The sequence below is a fragment of the Glycine max genome, chromosome 13, assembly GCF_000004515.6.
Source record: "Glycine max cultivar Williams 82 chromosome 13, Glycine_max_v4.0, whole genome shotgun sequence".
Lineage (NCBI taxonomy): Eukaryota > Viridiplantae > Streptophyta > Magnoliopsida > Fabales > Fabaceae > Glycine > Glycine max.
Window position 1 is genome coordinate 10,542,348 of NC_038249.2, and position 24,309 is coordinate 10,566,656.

A 24,309-nucleotide genomic window follows, 5' to 3' on the forward strand; every position below is an offset into this window, starting at 1 on the left:
TTTATTAGTATTATGCGTACGGTTATTATTGTGTACCGTTAACGTCAATAAATTCAATGTAATGTGATAGGAATCGATAGTTTGCTAAAAGCCCTTCCGATGTTGCTGTGAATTTCCAAATAGAAGTTACTATGAATTTCCAATTTTGTAACATACAAAAGGAGAAGGAAAAAAAAAAGTGCTGTGGAATTGACAGAAATGTTTAATCTTTGACCAAGTGTTATGCCACATGTAACTTGAAGAGAGTGGTAATGACAGCAAGCAACAAAATATGATTATTCACGGCTTGCACCATTGTCTTCCCAAAACTACGTTCAGAGGGTATCAGAAAAATTCCTTTTAGCATATCATCTCACGAACAAAGTATTGAAATGGCTAAATTTTTGTTTTCATAGTCCATACGTATATAAGAATCATTTGCTTTTGTAAACTATCTCTTCATCATCCACATCAAATGCTGGACTACAAAGGCATTTGAAGAGCCTTCCGAGACCCTGTAGAAGCATAAATGCACACACATTTTCGTATTCTGAGTATCATGTATTATACACGGTGGTTTTAACTTAAATATAAATAGATTAAAATATGTTTGGGATTTCTAATAAATATTTTGTGTTTTTTTAATAATTTTATTTTTATTTTTGTTTTTGATAAAATAATAATTTTATTTTTTTTAATTAAAGCTAGAAATTTTTGTATTTGTTGTTGGATAAAAAAATTCAATTGTTATTAGTCCTTTTTGTAAAAGATCAATGACAAATGAAATAAAATATCAAATACAAGATTCGTAAAAAGTATTAAAGATTAAAAATAAAATTATTATTTTATTAGAGACTCTTAAAAAAATTATAAAAAAATCATTTATTAAAAATAAAAAAGAATTTTATTTTTGTTCCATGATAAAACAACAATTTTTTTTGTTTCTTGAAACTTTTTGTAGTCACTATAAGTTATAAGTTTTTTATTGGAAGAATTCAACAGTTGTTAGTCAAAAGAGGCTAATAACAAATGAAATAAAATATAAAAAATAAATATAAAATTTATTAATTTATTAAAGATTAAAGAAATAAAAAGATTAAAAATAAAATTATTATTTTATTAGACTCAATATAAAAAAATTATAAAAAAATAAACACAAAATTTAAATATGTTAGAAATAAAAAACATTTTACTCTTTGTTAATATTATGAAGAGTAAATTTGAAGGAGGTCTCACACGCATGCATGAGATTAGTTCTAAATATTTCTAAACATACCTGCGTAAAAAAGGGAGTTCGGTAGGAAATTGCTCTAGAGGATTCATCATCTGAAGATTCAGAACTGCTTTCTTCATCATCAGAATCAGCAGCAATCTTCTTCTTCAATGTTTCTCCTTTTGGATACTTGTCCTGAAGGAAGCATCGTCATATTATATCAGCAAACTTGATAAATGACGATAGCTTGTTTTACTTCCTTGTGGGACAGGAATTTGGCCTTATAATTAGATGCAAATTGCAAAGAAATCGTATATGAAGACCAAAAATGTCTTGATTTTTATAGTTATACACAACTATACACTGTTTTAGATGCAAGGTGACGAACGTACTTGACTTTAATTTTCTACTATATATAAATATTCTGAAGCTTATCTTTTGTCAGAGACAGATAGGTATAATGCATACAATGGGAAAAGGGTGGCTTGGGGCAGAGGATTGTATAGATAACAAAATTTAGACTTTAACTATATTTTTTTGGCTTCAATAATAAAAAGTTGTTTAAATTTTAATTCTCATAATTTTTTTCCTATTTTGATCCTTATTAAAAGAGTTCGTTTCATTCTAATCTTTCACATTATTATCATTCTAATCCATATAAAATTGTAACCTTTTGATATAAGTCTATTTCTTTTTTTCTAAACTGAATGATATAAAACATTAGAAGATTTCATTATAGTCCGTATTTTTAAAAAAATATCAAACCTGTTGTTTTCCAATTTTAGTAAGCGATGCCATCATTTAACAGGATTACAGGAATCCTGACATTAAGGACTAAAATGAAAAATAAATACTTGATAGGGATACAAAGTCTATAACAGACAAAATTTTAAGAGGACTAAAACGAAAACGATCATATTATCGGGACTAAAGTTATTTAAACACAGAAATTATTATAATGAGCAATATTCCTAGAAAGCTGAAAACTGAAATAATTGATGCCAAAGTATCTGAAAATTTGCACCTGAAATATCTTCCCAAGAATTTTAAGAGCAGTAGCCCGAAGTCTAAGTTCCTCCTTCTTAACGTTATTTTCCCTTAGCACCTGCCACAATAGATTTAAGAACAAAAATCTGTTAGCCATTTTAATTTCCTTTGTTCTGGTCTTAGGTGATAAAAAATGTCCAGTTCTTACAAAAGATGCCTTATCTAAAATTCATTATAACTCGTTTTAGATTACATTAGGCTTTAGTATCTCAGGTTTTCTAGCTAACAAACTATTCCTCATTATAACTAGTTATTTTTTCATACCAAGAGCTTCATGGTATCTGGATAAGCGACAATGAATACAATAACCTGTTTCATGATCAACTATGGAAGTTTGGAACTACCTAAGAGCATCCCTTTTTGTCATATAACTAAAAATGAGTTAAGAACTCACCATTTGACACACGTGTACGAGGGTTACTTCTATGTCCACTACATTTAACTTCCACAAGGAATTCATCAATGTATCCTTGTTAAGGCGAATGTGAGAGTCAACATCATTTTCAGGCACACTACTACCATCCATTTTAAATTGCTTGCGCATGTCGTCTTGGAGCTGAAGTAACTGATAAGCACCTAAATTGCATGTCCTTGAAAAAATTAAACATTGTTCGGAATAACTAATCTCCAAGAAAATGCAACTGACTTTTAAGGGAGGGGTTGCTAATGGAATTGTCGGTCTTTTTACCTTTAGCAGCTGTGAATTGTGATTTCCAGAAATGCCCTTTGTTTCGTACCCATTCAGCCAGAAATGGCACTCCAAGATAAATGGCTTTTTTACCTAGTTCTTGTGCTGCCTGTCTTGAATATATGTAGCCGATGGTATGTAACATATCAACTCCAAATGCTGCATTCAGAAACAGTGAAACTGATTGATTATATCATTGATACATTATACAATAGCATGCTAAAAACCACTGTCGTTCCTATGTATTCGAGTTTTGATGGCATTGAATGATGAGCAAAGTTACCGAGTGTTTAGTCCCTAGAAAAGTGTTAAAGTTCACTAACCAGCACGAGAAAGCCGCCTTGTTTCAGATTCTGCGCGTTGGAAGAATCCTTTTTTGTTACCCCGGACATATTGGCCAAGATAATCCCTCAAAATTCTTGCTAGCTTTTCTTCTCTTTCTTTTTGGACAGCCTATAAAACACAGAAAAGATAGGTAAAATACAAAAAAAAAATAAAAATGTACCCCCCTTTCTTTTTCTCAAATTAACTATGGAAAGCATAGTTAATTTTCAATGCCATCTTATCATTGCAAGATGCAACAAGGTTTTAAACGAGTCCAAGTACTTAGTGAAATGGTTATAAACATATATTATATATACTCAGGGAAATACGTACTGAACAAAAGAGGCAGAAGCAATATAATGAGAAGTCGGGACAGTACAGATATTTCAATTTCTTAGTCATAGAAAGAATAATCAGTCTTAGAATTGGAATGATTTTTTTTATAACAAAGAGAATACTACTGCAGAAGTTTTAGCAAAACTAAATATATAGTAGCTTACCTAGTCTGCCATATCAAACTATTGAAGTAAATTATGTTTCAAAATAGATGAAATTAATATTCACCACTTTAGCATTCTAGTTCTAGCTGAACAAAATTGGCATTTCTCTAGTTTTGATCAATAAATCAAAAAGTCTAAACTAATGATAATTTGTGTTTCATAGAAACAAAGTTACACTATTTGAAAGGCAGTGTGTGGTCAGAGTTTTTTGTTAGCATCACAGTAAACCAAAATGACCAGCTTCTACTACGCAAATTACTCATATTGATTTTTTTTTTCTTTGTCATCATAATAAGAGAAATTGTGCAACTGTATTGTGTTCCGGAAATCTAACACTGAAAATATGATTACACACCAAAAAACCCAATCCATAACTTGAACCTTTTTAGTTTTTTCTCTTAGCAAACTTACAAAGAAAGAGTCAAAGTAATACTGAAAAGTGAATGTAGAACATTCTTGCCTTTAGCTTCTCATTGAGTTTATCAGGATCCTCAGTTTCATCAGCTAGCTCAGAGGAAGCCATTGATGCCACAGCTAGATGCCCTATGTAGTCCTCAAACAATTCACTCCCAAAGAGCAGGGCGAAGACAGCCATGGGGTCAAGCATAGTTTCCCTGTCAAGGAATCCATTCATTGTCTAATAAAAATAAATCTTCTTTAGGGAAGATAGAAATTCAGGACACTTTTTTACTTTTACAACGAGGATTTTTGAACTTAAAATCTCATCTAAACTACCTAAACCTTCGTCACTAAACCGATTCTAGTAGATAATTAAGAAGCTTTCAAAAGAGCTTACTAAATTATCATCTTGTCTATAAGTGATTTTTAACTTTATCCCAATGATAATTAATGAAGCTTATTAAAATAAGTTTACTAAATTAAGTGGTTATGACATAGGTTCTTCTACAATACAATGAAAGTTTTTATTAAATAAATTCTTAACTAAATTATTTATACTAACACCCCTTAAAGACCGTAAACCGGGGCGTAAACTAATCGTCTTTTGATTTTTATTTATTTGACCTTATCCTTGTTATTTTTCCTTCTCTTTCCTATTCCCTTTTGAGGAATTTTCACTTTCTTAACTTGGATTGTACTCTGTTTCAAATCAGTCAAGTAGAATTGCGACTAGATACCAACTATTCACGACGGCAATGTAATTAATAGTCAGAGAGGCTCTTCATAAACTAACATTATCATTAAATTCTAGTCATAATACCTAATATAACTTTTTTCAGTGAACTCATCAATCCAGATTGTTAGCAAATAAATTAAAAAAGTTCCTCATCGAATTACATTTAAGCTAAAAGGTTTCATCATCATCATCATCATCATTGAGCATCATATGTACCTAGATACAGAATGCTTCCCATTTTGATTATACGCATTCCTCTGCACCGGAACACTCAAAATTTGGTACGCTTCACCCAAAATCTGCCAACATCACAAATTACAATAAACAACTAAAATATATATAGCAACATCAAAGCATTTAAGAACCTTGTTAACAATAATAATAGTTTAATTTCGATAAACCTGAACTTAATCAATTAGAAATTACTCAATATGATTTGCATATAGTTTAAAGTAGTTATTACTATATTAGGCAATCAACGATTAGATGAGTGCATTCTAACTAAATTCTAGTAATAATAATAAAAATTCTACTAGTAAACTTGAGAGATTGCAGTGGATTCAAGCTACCTGAAACTTTTCGGCAGCGTGAGGATCGTTCGGGTTTTTATCGGGATGAACTTGCATTGCCTGTGATCAAATATTTAACAACACCAGAAAATGAGAAGAGAAAAGAGTTAAATCCATAAAAAAAATAAAAAATGAACGAATTACATATTTAATTGAAATGAATAAGATAATAATAACCTTGTGGTAATAGGCCTTGCGAATTTGGTCATCGGAGGCAGAGGGAGAGACTCCGAGGATATCGTAGTACTCTGTTTCCTTCACCATTGTTGTGTGTGTGCGAAAATTCCCAAAGGTGAGAACAATGGAATCGAAGAGGAGAAAGAAGAAGAAAGAAAGAAAGAGAGGAATGGGAAGGGAAGGGGTCACGAGGAAGTGGAGGCTTTACAGTTCTGATGGGCAATATTGTATTTCACGGGAAGTACTTTTTCGCGGGAGGAAACAGTTTTTTAAGCGTTTTGGTGTGTCCCAGTGACAGTGCCATCAATTTTCATATCGACAAAATGGAATAATGAGGGGATTGGCTTTCGGAGCTGTCTTGTGGGGCCTTAGTTAGTTGTTGTTCTTCTTTTCGACTTAGCTGCTGAGAGTGTGTGAGTTTTGGGCTTCGAGGATCATGATTTGATATATTGGTGTCATTCTGTGGCTGGACTCGAGCTGAAAGCAGAGGAAGAGAATTCCGACAAAAGGTAAATTAGATATTTCTAATAAGTAATTAATAAATGATAAAAAAGGTCCTACCGGGAGTCGAACCCAGGTCGCTGGATTCAAAGTCCAGAGTGCTAACCACTACACCATAGAACCACTTGATAACAGACGTAAGCCTAAGTAGAATTTGTATTTTTATTATTTGTACGTTGTCATTGTGAGATTTTCTCTTCTTTTTAGCATTGTTATTTGTTAGCTGAGAGTCAAGCTTTTGCGACCAACCATGAGGATTGGCTGTTTTTTTTATTTCATCAAAATTCGATGAATTTTATAATCAGTTGCAAAACTGTATTTATAAACACAAACGGGTTAAATACGGAAATGGGAAGATTTTTTTTAAAAAAAAAATTACCATAATGGATATTTTTTTTAAAATTATGAAAATGGGTAAATCATATTTTGATATTAGATTTCACAGTTAAAAAACATATTTTAATATATAATTTCACGATCAAGAAATCGTATATCAAAATTCGATTTCACTTGTCATTTGTTTTTATTTTTATCTATGAGGACCGAAATTATATGTTAAAATACAATTTTAATTTTTTTTTCTTTTTTTCTAATGAAATCGTATGATAGGATATGATTTCCATATTTTTTCTTTTAAAAAAATTGAAATCGTATTGTTTAACATGATTTCAGTTATGTTTTTTTTAAATGGTTTTATTTTTAAAATAAATTTATTATTTTTTTAATTTTTTTTAAATAATACATTAAAAATAAAGTGATATATGGACAAAATTTATAAGTTGAACAATATATAGTAATTAATTATGATTGAAAGATTAAAAATTACAAAATATTCAACATAATTCATTACCTATATAGAGAGTTATCATGATGATCTTCATTTCAATACACTAAACATTTCTCTCGTCTATTTGAAATTAATTCATCTATTTTATTATGTATGCAACTAGTTGTTGGTGTGTCAGATTGAAATCGTTGCATGTCAAGATCACGAACAAATTTTGGATCTATATATTGAGACTACTAATCCTTATTTTCGAGTGAAATTAAAGTTCATAAGTTCAATAAATGTTTTACAACTTATACACTGATCAACAAATAAGTCAATCTTTAGGTGACAAGAAGAACAAACTACAATAACATGAAAACAATGTAGTTACAATGATTAAAATTCCCTATAATTTCTTAAATAATTAAAAATATAATCATGTTCAGATACACGATTTCTAAAATAATTTTTTTAAAAAACATGTTGAAATTGTATGTTCATCTACAATTTCAACTTTTAATAATAAGAAAAATTAAAAAACTAAAATTGTATATACATATACGATTTTAGTGTAATTTTTTTTAAAAGAAAATTATAATTTGAAGCACGATTACTTCTTAGTAAAATCGTACTTTAAACCACGATTTACCCTTTTTTAATTTTTTTTAAATATACCTATTATGATAATTTTTTGAAAAAATTACACCATAATGGTGCAAGAGCCCAACGCGGGTATTGCTACCCAGAGCCCGGCCATTAGATATTCTGGGAAAATTTTAACGCCACGAAAATTATTTTTTAAGGTTAAATTATATTTTTAATGTTTCATTTTATACTTTAGTTTATATTATGTGTAATTATACTTCTTTCAAATTGCTTAAGTTTTCAGTTTTTCTATTCAGCAAAAAAAAAGTAAGTTTTTATTTTAAGAAAAAAAACTCTCTGACGGCCAACAAAAATATCTAATATAACCAAAATAATAAAATATCCCCTACTCAAATCCTAATACAGCATTTTTATTTTTATTCAATTCAACCAACCGACTTAAACTATTTTGATATCCTAATATGAAGTCTTACAAAAATCTATCAAATTTCATTATTATTTTTTTTGAGAAAATACGACAGTCTTAAAATTATTTCATATTGCGAGTTCACCATAAACCATTAAATATTTGGATAAAAAACATAGAAGGAAATTGAGTAGAGAATGAGTTCACTTAGTTTTAAAAGTAAAGGATCTAGAATGACAAAAACTTTAGCACCAAAATTTGTACATAATCCAAACTAAAAGGATCAGAAGTATAGTTAACTTAAATTTTTGTATCAATTGAAATTAAAAAAACTTGATTAATGGTAAAATCGTTGTATCTTAAACAATATAAGCTTATTAAAAGATTTTCATTTTTGAAACACTTTCTATGGGCATCTTCAACATTCTTACAAAAATTCTTTTGTTAATTATTTTCTTAACTAGATTTCCATGTTAATAAATAAACAAGCTAGTGATAATATGAATCAAAACGTTTATGACACGTAAAGAGGGACGGACCATGGACGCCACTACACCCGACAGAAAATCACGTTGACATCTCTTGGTGAGGCATTGTCCAAGCTGTTGTGGCAGTTTTCCAAGTATATTCTTAAGAGTAATTTTCTGAGTGTAATTCCAAAAGGACTTTCTACTTGTTTTTTTACTATTACATTCATCTCTTATAAGAAGTGTTAATATAAGATTTGAAGAAATATTGAGAGAGTATCACTGTAATGTAAAGAAATGTTGGTGCAATTTTTCAAACTTAAAAGGAAGTTCGAGTAATTAAAAAGATTCTTTTATCGATAAATATTTATGGTTAGCATTATTAGTTTATTTTAGCGGGAAGATTCGAACGCAACCTCTTCTACTTCCCTTCAACATAAACTACTTAGCATTTAAGATTGGTGTAAAATGGTTTTCAATCTGTTTTAAATTAAATGTCAACCTTCGAGAACGTTACCACAACACCACCTCAGAATTCTCGTTTTAAGAAACAATTTAAACCTTATCACGATGATGAAATGACAATGATGTTACACGCTTCTAATTAAAGAATATACACAGTCAGAACCATGATGCCATGTTTTTCGTTTGTTTCATCTTCTGAATTCCCAATTGTTCTCTACTTATTATTATTTGGGTATAACATTATCATCTCCATTTTGTTTAGTTTTAGTTTAATCACCAAATACAGTAGACCATGACCATGAATTTACCACTGATTTGCAATATCTGCAATTCTGCATATTGGGTGGCAGATTCAAAAATCTATGATGTTCCATACTATTATGCTGCGGAAGTGCTACTTCTATGTTGCATATTGGGTAGCATGGTAGTTGCTAGGCTTCTATAGTGAAATTTTTTCCCCATTATGTGAATCATACCCATGAATATGATCATGTTAAAATATCAGAAGCATAAATATAGACAAACACTTTTCATATGCAACTGCAAGGGCAGTATGAACTACGAATCCCCAGCTGATTACTTGCTCACACCAAATAAAATGGAGATCTCTAAACGTTAAGCAAATTCTTGAGAACAATAATTTAATCTAGATATATGGGTTGTAATAAAATTATTTTTGATAGTTGATACATGTAATGAAATTGACGCACTTGAAACCCAGATCATACCAAGAAGTGGAAGGTGAGTGCCCCTCGTGAACATGACAATCACCATGAGCAGCAGCCACTACTTGATGCATCAGACTGTGGGGGTTTCTGCTTGAAGATGTTTTTTTTCACACCGGACGAGCCCTCAGCCAAGAGGCTTGGTGTCTCCAAAATCTGCAGATAAACAGGGAACCCAAATTTGAATCATTTCTTCCATTTTCTGAGGTGTTGAATTGCACTTGACTCAAATAAAATATAAGCAAACCAGGGAGGGCAACATTACACCCACAATTCTTTTGAGGAAGATGGAAATAAAAAGGAAAATCTTGCAATGCATGTCAATTAGATTCAGTATCTATGCACAAAAATGATTGCAAATGCAAAGTCTTAGAAGGATACATCAGTCTTTTGGGTATTTGAGAAGCCTACACCATGAGATTTTGTTATTAAACTTTACCATTTGAAACTTATCTAGGACAGCCATCAAGCTGCAAGCATTTCTTGGAGGTAAGGAGTGAAGGACAAAGGTACTCTATTTAAATATAAACTGAGCTGCTGTAATACTGGCTACTGAGATTGGGATTGCTTAAGCTATTAGTGTTCATTTGAGGTAATCGGCAGAGTTGTTTCATATTTTATTTTCCACTGTTTCTTTTGGTTCTAGTTACATAAGACAGCTAGGACTAGACTTTCCTAAGGGTCAGGATCTGTCTTGTATGGGCCAGATTGGTAACTTTTTATTTTATTAATTAATAATAGCTAGAATCTCTCTATTGGCTGTGTTCAAATCTCTTCAACCCTTCTTCTCTTATGACATCTAGTGTGCCTAAGTTATATCGCACGGCCTGTATACTACAGAGCAAAATTCCATTTATCCTGTCATAATATGTCAAGTTACTGTTCATTTCATAACTTGGAAGTTAAGTCTTTCCAAAAACAATATTTCACAAAAAAGATAAAGTCATGAAATGACACAAACATAGCAATAATAACCATTTCAATTATTTCAGACCCCCCCTCCCTGTTTTTGTCCTTCTTGAGTTGGGAAGAGTTGCATTGTATGCGTACCTTCATCACAAGCTCATCAAAACACTGTGCAACATTGACTCTGGTTTTTGCACTGCATTCAGTATACAGACATCCATATTCCCTAGCAAAGTCTATTCCTTCCTTTTTGCTGACAACCCTTTCACTTTCCTGAAATATGAGATTATTAGGATGAAGTATACTTTCATTCATGTCTACTTTAAAATATGACAGCTCACAAGAGCAGCATTCCCAAAAAATATTCCCGTGCAATTTTTTAACTGAATTACTGAATTGAGACTTACCCTCACTATTTGTTAGAAAGAGGAATTATACAAGGCTAATTCATTAATGACTTACCCTCACTATTAATGAGGAATACTTCCATTCATGTCTACTTTAAAATATGACAGGTCACAAGAGCAGCATTTGCAAAAAATATTCCCATGCAAATTTTTAACTGAATTAGTGAATTGAGACTTACCCCTCACTATTTGTTAGAAAGAGGAATTATACAAGCCAAATCATTAATGACGTACCTTATCAACTTTGTTTCCTACAAGCATCTTGATGCAGTCTTGATTTGTTGAGTATAAGTCAATTTCTTTAGCCCATATATCAGATAGATTTGTAAAGGTTTCCCGCCGCGTTACATCATATACTGTATTAATAACCCAGATTCATTGAATAGCTTTATAATATATAACAGCAACAAGAATGTGATTGATACAGATAAAACAATTTAAACAATAAACAATCACATTACATTTGGAAGCAAAATCTGCTATAATATTTCAGCCAACCAAATTTATGGTCCAGAAATAAAGACAATAACAATACTAAGTAATTATTCAAAAAATGAGAAATTATAACATCAATAAATCCTCTAAGTAATGTGTCCAACACTCTCATTGGCAATGGGTGTTTGCAGATTGGATTGAATCAGTTTTGAAGAGAAAAACCATCTGATTCAATCATTTTGGTTTTGTTGATTTATCATCCAATCTGTTTAGTTTAAAAATTTAATTCGATCCAATTTAAAGCAATTTGAATTGGACTGATTTTCGGTTTTATTCTTACTTTTGTTTGTTTTAGAAAATATTAAATAAGAAATAAGATATATATAATAAATATAATAAAATAATTTAAAATATCAAATATTTCATTCAAATATCACTATATAACTAATAATAGTATATTTACCCATCTTTACTCAAATAGGTAGTAAAAACATTTCTTTAACTAAACGTATTTTTCATAAATAGGTATAAGTCATATGATAATTTTACAAATATATAGGAAATAAAAATAAAATGAGTGGTATTATAAATTTATGAATGAAAATATATGCATGTGTACAAGTTTGGTTTGGATTTGATTGGTTTTTACATTCAAATCCGAAATCCAATCTGATCCAATAAAAATCTTGATTTTACAATTTTTTTTATCTGTTTGGTTTTTGGTTTATACAGTTATCGGATTTTTGGATCAGTTTTTCCGGTCCACATTAGATTCAATTGGTTAATGAACACCCCTACTCATTGCAGTAGTATCTGATTTACGATATTGTGAATTGCCAATACTCAGACATCAAATGTTCAATATTTTCAAATTGAAGGAAATATATGTTTAACAGAAAAGTCAGCTAAATCATTGCCATCACCGCTGTCCATTGCCACAAAACTATAGCTAATATGTTTATATATTAATGCTAGTAGTGTTTATGGGCATTGCTAACTCTCTCAATTCTTAACTAAAGTGTAGTTTAACTATTAGAACTCCAGGTTATCAAAGATCTGCATCCACAACGAGCATATCCCTTGTCCCATTTTACGGGATGCATTTGGTGGAATGAATATTTCTCATAGTTCTTAATAGGAGTGTAAAATGAATAGTTTGGATAATTTTGAATTTGACTATAACAATGAACTCTTAATCGATTTATAATCTATTAAAAATATGTTAAAAGAATTCAATCAATCTATGGCCCATTTAAAAAAATTGCCCAACCCTATCCACTATTCCATTAGTTATTTTTATGGATGGATATCCAACCCATCCATTTAAAAGCATATTATACTTTCAAATTATATTTTATTTTTTTACCTATCAAATTTTTCTCTCTAAATTTTCACTGTCTAATTTAAAATACGTGGTTCATGACACAGTTATGCCATTAGATTTGGTCAGTCATTCTAATAAATGTGTTATTTAACAAAATGATGCTTCATGCACAAGACTATATTAATTATATTTTATTTTTTTACCTATCAAATTTTTCTCTATAAATTTTCACTGTCTAATTTAAAATACGTGGTTCATGACACAGTTATGCCATTAGATTTGGTCAATCGTTCTAATAAATGTGTTATTTAACAAAATGATGCTTCATGCACAAGACTATATTGCTATATTCTTATAAAATAAATTTGAAAGGGATAAAATAGAAATAAGTATAAACTACATAATACCATGTTGCATGATTTACAGCTTAACAAGATACCAAACTTTAAACAAACAATAAAAGATGTGAACATCACATTCATGGGATAGCTAACTGAAAAGACAACAAGTAAAGGAGAAAATTTGGAAATACAACATACCCATAATTATTCCTTGAGCTCCTCTGTAATATGAACTAGTAAGTGTTCTAAACCTTTCCTGTCCGGCTGCACAAAGAGAAAATAAAAAGTATTGTAATTAGCTTATTCTCATGAAGGTTGACCTGACTTCTCTAAAGCATAGGTTAAACAAATTTGCAGCAAAGAGAGGAGAATTAAGTATATCAGAAGCTTCTTATTTCTCTATAATAGAAATAATATAAGTTATATACTGCACATAGTAGCTGAAGCATTACATAACACTATATGTTCTCTTAAATTTACATGATGGAACATTTTAAATATGCCACAATTTCAATAAAATATATTTGAAATATAATTTTATAGTATTCTACTCTATTAAGGTCTAAGGACTCTGATAAAAGATAAGGTACATTCCAGTATGCTGATTTTAAACAATATTGCAGAACTTTCCAAATTCTGTTAAACTTAGGTGTTAAGACTTATAATCTCAACCTCCAAATCTATACATGTCATCCTAATAATATGTTAATGAACCAACAGTGAAATATTCAACAATAAAATTTGAAGATTCCAACTGGTATGGCAAAACTCTCAATTAAAGCTCGAAAGAGTCAAGTACATCAGAGCTCCAAAGCTCCACACTCACTCTTCAGCATAAGTTTCTAGCAATGGAAAAAATTCTTCACCTTAACTAATATGTAATTCTGAAAATATATAACAGAAGCAAACAACATAGAATAAAAGGGATTTGACTTTCAAGAAATTATAATTAACAAATTGCACATTACCAGTGTCCCAAATAGCAAGTTTCAACTTTTTCCCTCCCATTGTAACATATTTAACTTTGAAATCTACACCTGCATCATGAATATAAAAATCAATGCATATGATTGAGAGAAAGTACAACTTACAAATAATTTCATGATAGTCTCCATAATAAATAATGAATCATAACATGGACATCACCTATTGTAATGGATTATCATGACTCCATGATGGAACAACTAAATAATCTATGTTGTAGACTGTTCGGATCCAATTGCAAGGTATGACACTTGAGTCCCACATTAGAAGTATGGGATTCTAGTGTGGGATTTATAAAGGCTTTGGGCTCTCCAACTACAATAGCTTGCTTTTGTGGTGTGGTTCTCACAAGGTTCTTATCAATTGGTATTAGAGCCTTCCACCATGTCTCTCAGCTCAGCTAACAAATGGCGGGGATGGTAACACTGGCATTGCAGTGTTTGCCTGAGACTAGTCAAAGGGCTAGTGCACAGCCAGCCGCGGGGACACGGGGTTACGAAGCGTGGTGGGGTGTTAGGATCTAATTGCAAGGTATGGGACTTGAGTCCCACGATGGAAGTATGGGATTCTAGTGAGGGGTTGTTAAGGCTTTGGGCCCTCCAACAACAATAGCTAGCTTTTGTGGTGCGGTTCTCCCAAGGTTGTCAACAACAAACACTATATATTTCTTAAAAACAATAGAATTCTATTTAACGCAACAGAGAAACCAGTAACTGTCCAATCCTGATTTACTGAATTAGGTTGGGTCCACTACAACTGATATTATTAGATCAGGTAAATAGTCCAAGTGTATGAAGCCTGATCTGACTGGCCATAACTTGTCAGTAAACTTGGTACTGATTTGTTTATTTGTAGCCAAAATATGTAGTTAGAGGTGTAAATGAGTTAAGCTAGTCATGAATTAATGCAGTCAATTTAGTAAATACTCGATCAAGCTTGTTTGTTTTACCAAAAAAATAATCTTAAGCTTAGTTTTAGGTTCACTTATATAAATAGTCAAGCTCAAGCATTATCGCATTGACATTAAACCTGTCTGTGAGAGAAAGTGGCTGGCATTAAAAGCTCAAGCAATATCGGATTAAGTGTGCGACCTTATTAAACCTTCTCCTCCATACACGTAACCTATAAAATTTCATTCTCTTTCTAATTAAGGAACAATGACTGGCTCTTTCAATTAACACACGATTCTATTTATCCCCTGCCTCCTATTCCTTGCTAAAATTTGCTAATTGATATTGCTAACCATACAATTGGCACACACACAAAGGCAATAACTAATCTGAAGAAAACTCATATCATAGTATTAATTAATACCTTTACAAAAAGAAGCCACATAATCCTATATTTAAACAGTAAATTAAACATATAATCAATCTTGTGGGTACTACTCGGTTTGCTTCATACCTGCCTTAATTTCACGCACAAATCATATTTCTTATGGCATAAAGAAACCATAGCAGATATAACCACATCATCAATCTAGACATGTGATGATTTAATTTATCTAAGCTATAATATAAATCAAACTTGGTATTGCTCCAGCTATTTTATAAATCGAACTCTGTCCATGTCCATCACATTATCAACCACACCCTATTCCGTCAAATATACCTTTCAAGATTAACGCAGAGGCCAAAAGACAAAGGCTATATTTGGATTAAAGTTTGGAAAATACTTCATGCAAATTTTAATGCACAAGAACAGATTCCAATGCATTAAATGTAAAAGGATAAAAATGTTGTTTCGAGAGTAAAAGTATTTTTAAGCTGTTCAAACTTTAATCCAAACATGCACAGAGTTTGCAACATTAAAGTCCACAAATCCACTATATTAATAACGCTTCAACCCTTCAACTAAAATTTTGATCCCATAAATTTTCTTCCAACACCCATCATCAGAAAAAACCTCTAGAACTCAATACTACAAAATACTAAAGATTGACAAGTGGGACAAAGAATTATAAGGTTTGCTTGGTGTTTGAAGCGAGAAGAGAGAGAGTGGTGTCATGAGTTCGAATTTTTCTACCAACAAAAATGTTACAGATTAACATTTGTCGATAAAAAAAAAATTGATAAGTGGGACAGCATAAATTATTGCGAAAATCTCAACGACAAAATAAAACAAGACTTATTTTTATTTTTAATATTTTGAAAAAAAAAAGAAGGAAGGAAAACTAACCGATGGTGGGAGAAAGATCCTCGAAAGTATCAGAGGTAAAACTCAAAAGCAGGGTGCTTTTGCCAACGCCAGAATCCCCAATCAAGAGAAGCTTGAACAAGTAATCGAATTCGGGTTGAGTCGACGACGAGGAAGAAGAAGCATCCATTGAGAACTCCAAATGAGAAATTCAATCGACGACGCTTGGACTTAGGTTTTGACTTTATAGATAGGGTATTGTTTTGGATTAGATCTAAGAGGTGGTTTTGTTTCCTTTTCTTAAGCTTATTGGAAATTCTAGACTTGACTTGGATTCGGTGGAAAGTGGAAGCAGAAGGAAAAGGAAAGAGATTGAAGAGAACGAGGATTTAGTAGAAGGTTGCGGACGGTCAAAGAAAACCCGTTTCAAGTTTGTCGCGTGCATGCTGCGGTGAGTGACTGTTTTGGTTGTCGGTGTTTTTTCGCAACGGTATTCATCTGATTGATCCGGTGAAAATGGTAGGTGAGTTGGTGGATTAATAATTAATTTGATATATATTAAAATTAAAAAAATTTAAAATTATATATGTATATAATATATATAAGTATATAAGTAATGTTAATTTATTAATGTTTTCCTTGAATTTCAATTTCTTTTATCTCACCCAAAAGCTGTTCTTTTCCTTCCATCAAAAATGAGAAAACAAAAACAAAAAATGAATGTGATACCTAGCATTCGAGGGCTAGGGAACCTCCACACTGCGCGTGAACCGCGAGAGAGCTCAAAGCTCGCGGGGAGGAAGGAAACGCAAGTTCAGAGAGAAGAAAGTAAGAGAAGGAGCTCGAGAGAGAAAGGAAACTTCTGGAATTTTTATTCATATCCTCTTCAAGTTAGTTACAACTTTCATAATGTGAGGACCCACGCTTAACCGTAAATGGTTAGTTGTTGTTGCTAAGCCCTAACAATATGAACAACACGTAATTACCTTTCCCGCCAACGTTCTACCCACAGCTTGTACCCCATTTCCCAGACTCTTTTATCCTAATTGGTAGATATCCCAATGCTTGGGTAGCTGCTTCGTCCTAGCTGAACGTCTCTGGTGCATAGCTTCATCCTCAACGTGCGTATCAGAATGAAAGAAAAAAAAAGAGAAAACGTATAAAAAAGAAAAAAAAGTATTAAGAAAAGAGAAAACAAAGACAACCTGAAAAAAAAAACAAACAAAAAAAATAAAGAACGCTAAAAGTAAAATAAATAAAAAACATTTTGTATGTCCTATTGGACTTTCAAAGAGAGCCAATTAGGTCAAGAGAAAAGGAAGATAACACTTTGCATACAAAAGGAAAGAAGAAAGATGATTAATGCACAGCGTAGCACGGATCCCGAAGAAGACAAATGGACCAATCACATCGCATCATTTGGTTACAACGTTAGAGAAGAGAGAAGCGTCACCAGGTGACCCCTCATTCCCTTATTCTCTCAAGTTTCTTCTCCCTCTTTCTCTCTTCTTCTTCTTCCTCTTCTTCGTTTTTCTTCTTTATCTCTTACAAAGTCTCATCGTTCTTCTCACCAGCGAGATTTGTACATGATGATATCGTTCTTTTCTTGGTGTTTTTGCATTTCGTCATCATTTTCTTCTTTTCTTTTCTTTTTCTTCTTCCTTCTTTCGTTTTCCGACGAAGCTAGCACGCCACCATCGTGGGCAACTTCCGCGCCACTGCTGCCAGCACCGTCCCAGTGGCGGCCTCGATGCCATGCACCACTAGTGCCGAGGAGATGTGCCACCCTCCGTGGTGGCTTCTCCTATTGTGCCGCCGTTTTGGGGCTAGGTCATCTAGGGTTGTTTTAATCCTGATGCCTAAATGCGGGTTAGGTTGGATCGCCCTAGCCCATTTTCAACCCAATCCTAAAAACGTAAAAAAAATCACAACAACAAAATTTACTGTTTACACCGCTTTTTTATATATGCACTTTTTTGTTTTGGGAATAGCCCATTTTGTAGTCTGTAATAAGTTGGAAATGCTACTAACACCATGTTTTTTCATACATGCACTCCTTTTGTTTTGGGCCTAGCCCATTTTTGCGACGTCAAATAAAACCAAAAACTACTATTTACATATCTTTTTTCAACACATTTATATGCACCCTTTTTTTCGTTTTGGGCCTAGCCCATTTTGCAGTATGTAATAAGATGGAAATGCTATTCACACCATATTTTTTCATACATGCACTCCTTTTGTTTTGGGCCTAGCCCATTTATGCGATGTCAAACAAAACTAAAACTACTATTTACATCTCTTTTTTCAACACATTCACCATTTTTATTTTGGGCTCAGTCTTTTTTTTTGTGAAGTCTGAAATAAAATAAAATTGATGGTTACACTCATTTCTTTATATGTGCACCTTTACTACTTAGGATGGTGACTAGGTCCGCCATCCGTCAGCGTTGACTAAGTCCAAGTAAACCCTTTGACTTTAAAAAAAGGAAAATAAAAATAGTTATAAATATTAGTGGATATCTCTTTTTTCTTTTGTATTTTTTTATTGTCTCTATCGTTTATTCTTCAATGTAATTTTATTTTTTTATCATTGTCTAGCTAGTTAGTTTAATTAATAATGCATTGTAAATATCTCATTATACATCTTATTTTCCCCACGTTTAAATCTTACATCCTTAATTACTAAGTGTACTCCTCACTTCTATTCTATCCTTTTCTATTATGATTCTATTTATCTGATTTCGTAGCACTATGTCAATTATTTATTTATTTTTGTAAATTCGCATTAGCATTCTTTAGTACACGCTTACACTATATGCACTTCATGCTGGGTCTCCGACTTGCTTAGTGGTGTTTCAATAATGTGTGGGTAAATTTTATGAATGACATGTTGGGTCTCCGACTTGCTTGGTTCACAAAGTTTACCACAAAACTAAAATATTTTCTAAAAATTGTAACATTCTCAGATAAATGATCACTCAATTCTCCTTACACACACTCCATGTTGGGTCCCCAACTTGTTTGACGGTTTTTTAATAAAGTGTGAGTAAATTTTGTGAATGTCATGTTGGGTCTTCGACTTGCTTGACTTCACAAATTTTACCACAAAACCAAAATCTTTCAAAATAAAATAAAATAAAATCAACTCAACACACAACCTCTTTTTCTACAAAGGACTACGTAACTCTGATTTCCTCATTATACCTGGGGATACATAGGAGCAAGGGCAAATCCCTTCTTGAAAAAAAAAAAGAAAAACTAAAAACAAAATAAAATCCTTTTTTGTTTGAGAAAAATAAAATAAAAATTTGATTTCCTTTTCTAAATAAAAATAATTAAAAAAAAATATATAATTCATGTTTTCTAGGGAAGATAAATAATTAAAAGTCACTTTATTTTTAGCACGCTCGATTAAAAGTTTTCGTTTTCATGACGGACGCGTGGGGTGCTAACACCTTCACCCTGCTCAAACGACTCCCAAATCTTTTTTCTCAAACCATAGACCATTCCTTATCCTTTTTGGTTTTTTTGACATTTTCCTTAAATAAACATTGGTGGCGACTCTCCAAGTTTTTCATTTTTGGGAAAACAATTTATTTATTTATTTTGATATATTTTATTTTGTTGTCTGGTCGTGGCCCACGTTGCGACAGATGGCGAGTCCACTAGGGACTCGCTAGAGAGTTAAGCCATTTGATCAAGTGTGCAATTTTATCGTGACATTTTCTTTATTTATTTTTCCTTTCTCTTTTATCCTTACGTTGTGCTCCCGTTCATTAAAGTTTCATTCCATTACTGTTCTTTTTGTGGTTTTGCTTCGATCTCATTTCCTTTATTCTTTGTTTCGCTCATGCTTGTATATAGCCTTTACTACGTTGTTACATCTTGGTGTATATCCTTGTATCTATTACCTTCGTGGTTAGAAATAAATTGTGGTATTGAATCCTAGGATAGACGACATGTGCTATAATTGTTGTATCTACCTGGGAATTTTCTGGTTGTTTTGCAAGTGGGGTTGGGTAATTATTAGGTTGCTCCAGAGGACTACCCTTGAAGACTATTCAAGTAGCTCGGTACCATAATTTTTCACTAGCATTGCACGTCCTGAAGTGCAAGCGCACAACATCACCTACCCACATTCTTTGATCCATCTGATACAAGGGAATTTATTTCAAGGATTACCTAATGAAGATCCCTATGCACACTTGGCAACATTTATTGAGATTTGCAACACTATTAAGATTGTCGGTGTACCAGATGAAGCTATCAGACTCAGTCTTTTCTCATTTTCACTGGCAGGAGAGGCCAAGAGGTGGCTCCACTCATTCAAAGGTAACAGTCTTAAAACCTGGGAAGAGGTTGTGGAAAAGTTCCTAAAGAAGTATTTCCCAAAATCTAAGACTGCTGAAGGGAAGGCAACAATATCTTCATTTCATCAATTCCCTGATGAATCCTTAAGTGAGGCGTTGGAGAGATTCAGAGACTTACTGAGAAGAACTCCCACCCATGGATTCTCCGAGCCAATCCAACTAAATATGTTCATAGATGGGCTGAGACCACAAACCAAGCAATTACTAGATGCTTCTGCTAGGGGAAAAAATAAAGCTGAAAACCCCAGAAGAAGCAACTAAGCTCATAGAGAACATGTCAGCCAGTGATCATGCCATTCTGAGGGACAGAACCCATCAACCCACAAAGAAGAGCCTGTTGGAGCTAACATCACACGATGCTTTGTTGGCACAGAATAAGTTGCTATCTAAGCAACTTGAGATCCTAACGGAAACACTTGGTAAGCTGCCAACTAAATTGTCGATTGGACAACCTACACATTATTCTGTTTTGTAAGTCACAGATTGTACCATTTGTGGTGAAGCTCATGAGATAGGCCAATGCATCTCAATTGAAGAAAACACTCAAGAAATTCATTTCATGGGGAATCAGCAGAGGCAAGGGTATACTCAAGGAGGATTTTCAGGCTTCCAGCAAGGTCCTTATAATCAGCAAGGGCAGTGGAGGACACACCCTAGCAACCAGCTCAATAAAGACCAGGGTGGATCCTCAAACAGGCCAATTCAACAAGGGCCTAACATCTTTCAGAGGATGACTAAGTTGGAAGAGACCTTGACTCGGTTTATGCAAGTAACGATGTCAAATCATAAGAGTATTGAGTCCGTACTAAAGAACCTTGAGGTCCAGGTGGGACAACTGACCAAGCTGATGCAAGCTCCATTGGAGCTTGTAGGCCTAGAATCTTCTTCATCAATGGATTCCTTTGCTTCTTGGAAGATGAATGGAAGCGGAATGGAGAAAGGGAGAGAGAGAGGAGACGCCACTTCAAGGAGAAGATGAGTCTAGAAGAAGCTCACCACCATAGGAGGCCATGGATAAGAGCTTGGAGGAAGAAGGAGATGAATGAAAGGAGAGGGAGAGAAGAGCACAAAATTTTGTGCTCCAAATGAGCTTTGAAATCTGAAGTTTAATATTCAAATGATCAAAGTTGAAAAAAATGCACACACATGACCTCTATTTATAGCCTAAGTGTCACACAAAATTGGAGGGAAATTCAAATTTCACTTGAATTTGAAATTGAATTTGTGGAGCCAAACTTTGGAGCCAAACTTTGGAGCCAAAATTTCACTAATTATGATTAGTGAATTTTAGTTATGGTTCAGCCCACTAATCCAAGATCAATTCCAAGATTCCCCACTAAGTGTGCTTAGGTGTCATGAGGCATGAAAAACATGAAGGACATGCACAAAGTGTGACTATATGATGTGGCAATGGGGTGTAGTAAGCAAATGCTCACCTCCCCCTCTATAATTTAATTGGATTGGGCTTCTACCAATTCAATTAAATTTATTTCCAACCACACACATCAAATATCCACTTAGTGCATGTGAAATTACAAAACTACCCCTAATACAAAAACTAGTCTAGGTGCCCTAAAATACAAGGGCTGAAAAATCCTAAATTTCTAGGGTACCCTACCTACATTATGGAGCCCTAAATACAAGGCCCAAAAATAATGAAACCTTAATCTAATATTTACAAAGATAAACGGGCTCGTACTTAGCCCATGGGCCCGAAATCTACCCTAAGGCTCATAAGAACCCTAGGGCCTTCTCTTGCATCTCTGGCCCAATCTACTTGGAGTTTTTCTATCCAATGCCCTTGCGGGGTAGGATTGCATCACAAGCATATAGCTGACAAGTCATCCAACAGTTTTGGAGCAAATACGGAAAATAATCCTAAGGAGGAATGCAAGGCTGTGATGACTAGAAGTAAAAGGTTTGAGGAAGCTGAGGATGAAGAGAGTGTGGTGTACAAGGACCAAATGGGTGAAAAGATAGGTGCTGAGGTTAAGGAAAATGATGTGAAGGGTAAAGAGAATCAGGAAAAAGGGAAGAAAATAATGGTCCAAAATAAAGAAATGGAGAACCAAGAAAAAGAAATAGAAAATGAGAAAAATGAAAAAGAAAAAAAAAAGATTTTAGAGAAGAGTGGAAGTGGAAAGGCTGTGGACAAAGGTGTGGAAGTACCATATCCTGTGGTACCTTCCAAGAAAGAAAAAGATCGTCATTTGGCAAGATTTTTGGATATTTTCAGAAAATTGGAAATAACCATGCCCTTTGGCGAAGCTCAGCAGTAGATACCGCTCTACTCCAAATTTTTGAAAGATATGTTGACAAGAAGGCACAAGTACATTCATCAAGAAAACATCATAGTGGAAGGAAATTGTAGTGCTATGATCCAAAAGATTCTTCCACCTAAGCATAAAGATCCTAGGAGTGTAACTATTCCTTGTTCAATAGGAGAAGTCAATGTGGGAAAGGCTCTGATTGATCTGGGAGCCAACATTAATTTGATGTCACTCTCCATGTGCAGAAGATTGGGAGAGTTGGAGATTATGCCCACTCGAATGACTCTACAATTAGCTAACCGCTCCATTACCAGGCCTTACGGAGTAATTGAAGATGTATTGGTCAGGGTCAAGCATTTTATCTTCCCAGCAGACTTTGTGGTCATGGATATCTTTGAAGATATTGACATCCTTGTAATCTTGGGGAGGCCGTTCATGTTGACTGCAAGTTGCATAGTTGACATGGGGAAGAGGAAGCTGGAGTTAGGTTTTAAAGACCTGAAAATTGATTTTGACTTGTTTGTTGAAGACAAGCCTGCTCTAGAACACAATGTTTGCTTGCGGGTAATGGGAGAAGGTCAAGAGGTTCTGAAGGTGAGAACCAAAACGTAAGATCGCCCAGTGAGGTAAAAGCGTCAAGCTAATGACGTTAAAAAAGCGCTCCCTGGGAGGCAACCCAGTTTCAATTTGTGTTATTTTTGGTTTTTCATGTATTTAATCATTGGGAACTTGTTGTATAATCTAAATATTGGAGCATATCAGCCTCCCTAAGTTCAAAACTTAAAAAATCTTTATAAAAATTAGTCCTTTCATTAAGCGCCTGCTTCTTGCTAAGCGCATAATCGTTCATGCGCTAAGCCACGAGTTTCAAGTGCTTAGCGCATAACCCTGGCATCTGAGGCTGATTAATTCCGCTAAGCTAGCCAAGGTTAGCTAAGCCAAAATCAATTCGAGTTGAATTCAGCTAAGTAACAGATGATCGCTGACCGATGGCTTCCCTTGGCTAAGTGAGACCTAGTGTCGCCAAGTGCAATTCATTGCGGCTAGAATTCAGGGCCATGGGGCTGAGCACATAATTTGCTGGCTAAGCGGACTATCTTGTAGATGGAACTGGATTTGATGTAGCTTAGCGCCATTCATGGTCACTGAGCTCAATCGCTTGTGGCTGTACGCTCGCTAAGCGATGCTATTAACTGCTCAGCGCCAGCTCCTCTGCACTTAAAATGCATACTTTCAGCTAAGCGGACTAGAGCTTGGCTTAGCGAAAGTTGCAGGTTTTTTGATCTGTAGATCTCGCTAAGCGACAACACCCTCGCGCTAAGCCAAATTCTGTGCGAAAAAAAATATATATTTTGAATTTTAAATTTGGCTAAGCGCGGGCTGCTGAGCGGGAAAACTTGAGAAACCAAACGTCTCGCCTTCTCGCTCAGCAAACCTCGCCACTAAGCGAAAAGAACGAAACGTTCTTAGTGGGTGCAACGTCAGTTGCACCCACTTTCCAAAAATTTGCACCCTTTCTGCTCCCTCTCTCCCTCAAACTGCTCTCTATGCGTTTTGTTTCTTTT

The 24,309-nt window shown here is 33.6% G+C and overlaps 2 protein-coding genes and 1 non-coding gene across 3 annotated transcripts; all 3 read right to left on the reverse strand.

Annotated features, from left to right (window-relative positions):
- Window positions 1-112: 112 nt before the first annotated feature.
- Window positions 113-6,128, reverse strand: LOC121173251 (chaperone protein dnaJ 10). Its single transcript, XM_041007883.1, has 10 exons — window positions 5,633-6,128; window positions 5,456-5,515; window positions 5,103-5,185; window positions 4,212-4,365; window positions 3,251-3,380; window positions 2,928-3,086; window positions 2,634-2,815; window positions 2,217-2,297; window positions 1,256-1,387; window positions 113-494 (listed from the first exon to the last, which is right to left on the reverse strand). Exons 1-10 carry the CDS (start codon window positions 5,717-5,719, stop codon window positions 414-416), a joined length of 1,149 nt encoding a protein of 382 aa, XP_040863817.1. The 5' UTR covers window positions 5,720-6,128; the 3' UTR covers window positions 113-413.
- Window positions 6,129-6,184: 56 nt separating this feature from the next.
- Window positions 6,185-6,256, reverse strand: TRNAQ-UUG (transfer RNA glutamine (anticodon UUG)). Its single transcript has one exon. It is a non-coding gene; the product is annotated as a tRNA-Gln (tRNA).
- A 3,268-nt stretch (window positions 6,257-9,524) lies between these two features.
- Window positions 9,525-16,321, reverse strand: LOC100499773 (uncharacterized). Its single transcript, NM_001248900.2, is given in 6 exon segments — window positions 9,525-9,727; window positions 10,622-10,750; window positions 11,119-11,240; window positions 13,183-13,248; window positions 13,953-14,021; window positions 16,147-16,321. Coding segments are annotated over 6 exon segments (648 nt in total). The 5' UTR covers window positions 16,295-16,321; the 3' UTR covers window positions 9,525-9,613.
- Between the last annotated feature and the right edge of the window lie 7,988 nt (window positions 16,322-24,309).